Source organism: Chenopodium album, chromosome 15, assembly GCF_948465745.1.
Source record: "Chenopodium album chromosome 15, dcCheAlbu1.1, whole genome shotgun sequence".
NCBI lineage: Eukaryota > Viridiplantae > Streptophyta > Magnoliopsida > Caryophyllales > Amaranthaceae > Chenopodium > Chenopodium album.
This window is the reverse complement of record NC_137848.1, coordinates 49179141-49182666: the sequence shown is the minus strand read 5'-3', so window position 1 is coordinate 49182666 and position 3526 is coordinate 49179141. Positions and strand designations below refer to the sequence as shown.

Here is a 3526-nt window from a genome sequence, read left to right as displayed (position 1 = left end):
AAAGGTGGCGGTGAGTAGGGAGGTGGAGGTGCGACTGGGCTGCTGGCCGTGTGGGGTGATGGCAGTGGGGTCCGCGGTGTGTGTGCAGCGTGGGCAGGGGTGGCCCAGCCATGCTGCGGTGTGAGTTGTGAGGGAGTACGGGTAGGTGTAGCAGTAGGGGAGTTGGGTGGATGAGTGACACTAACTGGGCTTGCTGCTGGGCCTTGTTGAGAATGGGCTTGGGGTGAATAATGGCGCAAGTAAAAGTGTGTCAGTATGGGTGAATTCTCATCAAATCCCAAGAACTCATAATCTTTTAGTGTATATTGCTCCAAGTTTTTAAAGGGGAAGGTCGACTCATCAAAAGTAACGTGGCGAGAAATAATGATTTTGCGGGTTGCAAGGTCAAGACATTTATAACCACGGTGATTAGTAGGGTATCCCAAAAAAACACAAGGAGTGGATCTAGGGGCAAGTTTATGAGGAGCTGTAGCAGATAGATTAGGGAAACATAGACAACCGAAAACCCATAAGTGGTCATAAGAGGGGTTTTTATGAAACAAAGCCTGAGCCGGGGTCATTTGCTTAAGAGATTTAGTGGGTAAAATATTTGCAAGATAAGTGGCCGTCTCTAGAGCATGTGACCAATAGGAAGGGGGCAATGAGGCATGAAATAAGAGTGTGCGTTTGATATTATTTATGGTCCGAATCATACGTTCGGCTTTCCCGTTTTGAGAGGACGTGTGGGGACAAGAGAATCTAAAAACCATACCATTGTCAAGGCAAAATTTTTTGAATGGGTCATTATCAAATTCGCGACCGTGATCGCTTTGGAATGATTTAACAGGACGTTCAAATTGAGTTTGCACATATTGTCTAAAGTGAAGAAAAGATTGGTAGGCTTGAGATTTATAAGCTAGGGGTATGGCCCACACATAATGAGTAAAATCATCAAGAAGCACTAAATAGTATTTATGACCATTAATACTTTTAATAGGAGATGTCCATAAATCAGCATGAATAATATCAAAAGCAGAAAAAGTATTATTATTTGAATCATAAATGGAAGTCTAACATGTTTCCCTATTTGACATGAATTGCAAAAAGTGGAGTCATGCTCCTTATTACAAGTAATGAAATTATTGCTCCTAAGAAAATTTAAAGAAGAAGCCCCGGGGTGTCCTAAACGATCATGCCATGGGGTGACTGCAGTGAGAGTGGTGGCTAGGCAAGTGCTTGGTGAGCTTGAGGTGACTGGATAGAGCTCTCCGGTGCTATTGCATCTCGTTATTACCCTCCCCGTGAGAAGATCCTTCACAGTAAAACCATTAGGGTCAAATTCTATGGACACCTTATTATCAGAAGTAAATTTACGGACAGAAATTAAATTCTTAATAATTTGAGGTGCAAGAAGAACATTTTTAAGGTTAAGGGAATTATTATTAGGGAGGGTGGTATGACCATAACCGGTAATTGGAATGCGGTGACCATTGCCTACTAAAATATGATTATTAGCGCTTAAATTAAAAAGGGGTAGAAGTGTACCTACATTATTTGTCATATGAGACGTAGCTCCGGAGTCCATGTACCATCCGTTGTCCGGATTTTGGAGATACATGGAAGAGTAAGCACTATTGAACTCCGTGGGAGTCATTGGTGGACCATATTGGGGCTGACCGATGGTGAAGGCCTGCTGAGAGTATAAGCCACGTGGTGGAGCTGAATTGGGCCGACCCTGATAGGCCCCATTGGTTGGGAATGGAGCAGGTGGTATAGCCCAACCTTGAGGCTGCCAAGAGTATTGATGAGGATTGGGCCAAGGGGGCTGTTGGGCCCATGATTGCCCATTAAAAGAAGCCCCATTATTTGGCAATTGATTCTGCTGTTGTTGTTGGGAATTATTAGAGGACTTGGTGTTGTTGCTATTCCCACGACCCTTTCCTCGTCCCTTTCCTCCGCCGCCTTTTCCACCACTTGTGCGACCCCCACGACCACTGCCGCCTCTGCCACCAGAGCCACGGCCAAACTGAGATGAAGTCTGTGATTGTGATGGGTCCGAGTCTTGTTGTGCAACAAAGGATGATTGCTGCGATTGACCTTGGTCATTGGCTCGACGCGATTCTTCGAGAAGAAGACGAGACCTGGCAGTATTGAAGGAGGGTAATGGGTCGGTTTGCTGAATCATAGTCGCCACCATATCAAAATCGGTGTTTGTGAGGCCGGAAACTAGACGAATAACCATCTTTTGCTCCGAAACGGGTTGATCAATATTTGCTAATTGATCGGATAAGCTTTTAAGCTGTTGACAATAAGCAGTAATATTGGAGAAATTGCTAAGATGAAGCATATTAAATTGATTCTCAAGATAAACGGCCCTTGTATTTTTATTATCCTGAAAAATCTCTTTAATTCGATTCCAAATTTCTTGAGCTGTCGATTTGCGAGACAAAATCGTTACAAGAAGGTCGGATGAGATTGTGCCATAAATCCACTGCTTTACAATTGCATCAAGACGCGTCCACAAAGAGTCCGAAACATCCGACGGACGAGACACACTAGAATCAATGTGATCTAACACATTGTAAGCACATGCATGGTTCTCAAATAACTCCACCCAATTGGAGTATTGGACTTTCTCAAAGTCAAGAACAAGAGGAATTGCGTTTTTAATGTTGTTCACTGCCAAGGCGGGGTGAAACTCCGAAGATGGTGGCGGAGGTGGTGGAGGAGTGGGTTGATCGTCCTTGGCCATGACACTTCAATAAAGAACAGAAAACTCACCAGCAAACAATAAAGAACAAGAAAAGTTAATTACTAATTACTATGTAGCCGAAATCTGGGAAACAGAGTAGAAAATTAAAGAAATTGCGGAAGAAAAACGTGATGAAGGCAGGTCCCAAATAAACCAAAAACCAATAATAATTGGAAAAAAAAAATTGAGATCTAAAACCTAAGCTGTGATACCATGTTAGATTTCGGGAAAACTCCTCAATCTGGAGTGTGTACCATTGATCATAATATATAGAGTTACAATCCTAGTCCTAATCTCGTTAGGAATCTAGTAAGATAAGTATACAAAATATATCAAAAATATATACAAAATATCCTAGCTCTGCGACAAATATTATCGTAAACTATAATATCTATCATATGGCTTAAACAGAGATTCATGTAAATATGGAGAATGGTACATGGAGGATATAAAATGACATCAAATGCCATTTAACTATTTTAGTATCTATGAAATCAAATACCACGTAAATTAAAACAGTTTATTTCATACATAGACGCATTGTCTACTGGGTGGATATACTGACATATACATTACAACCATACATTTTTAGGATACAAGATGCATAGTAGCATCACTATTTTTGATTACACAATTAAAACGAACAATTAAAATGCACATAATTAGAAAGCGAGGAAGGTAAAGCATTGTAGTCATTGATTAACTGCAACAGCAATGCAGCTAAACTAATCAAGCTAGCATGGTAGCTAATAGAGAGTTGATATTGCTTGGAGACCAGTAATCTTAGCAGTGATC

General features: G+C 41.4%; 1 protein-coding gene across 1 annotated transcript; it reads right to left on the bottom strand.

Moving 5' to 3' along the window:
- Positions 1 to 940: 940 nt before the first annotated feature.
- Positions 941 to 2731, bottom strand: LOC145581351 (uncharacterized). Its single transcript, XM_081638371.1, has one exon. The coding sequence runs from the start codon at positions 2729 to 2731 to the stop codon at positions 941 to 943; it is 1791 nt and encodes a 596-aa protein (XP_081494497.1).
- Between the last annotated feature and the right edge of the window lie 795 nt (positions 2732 to 3526).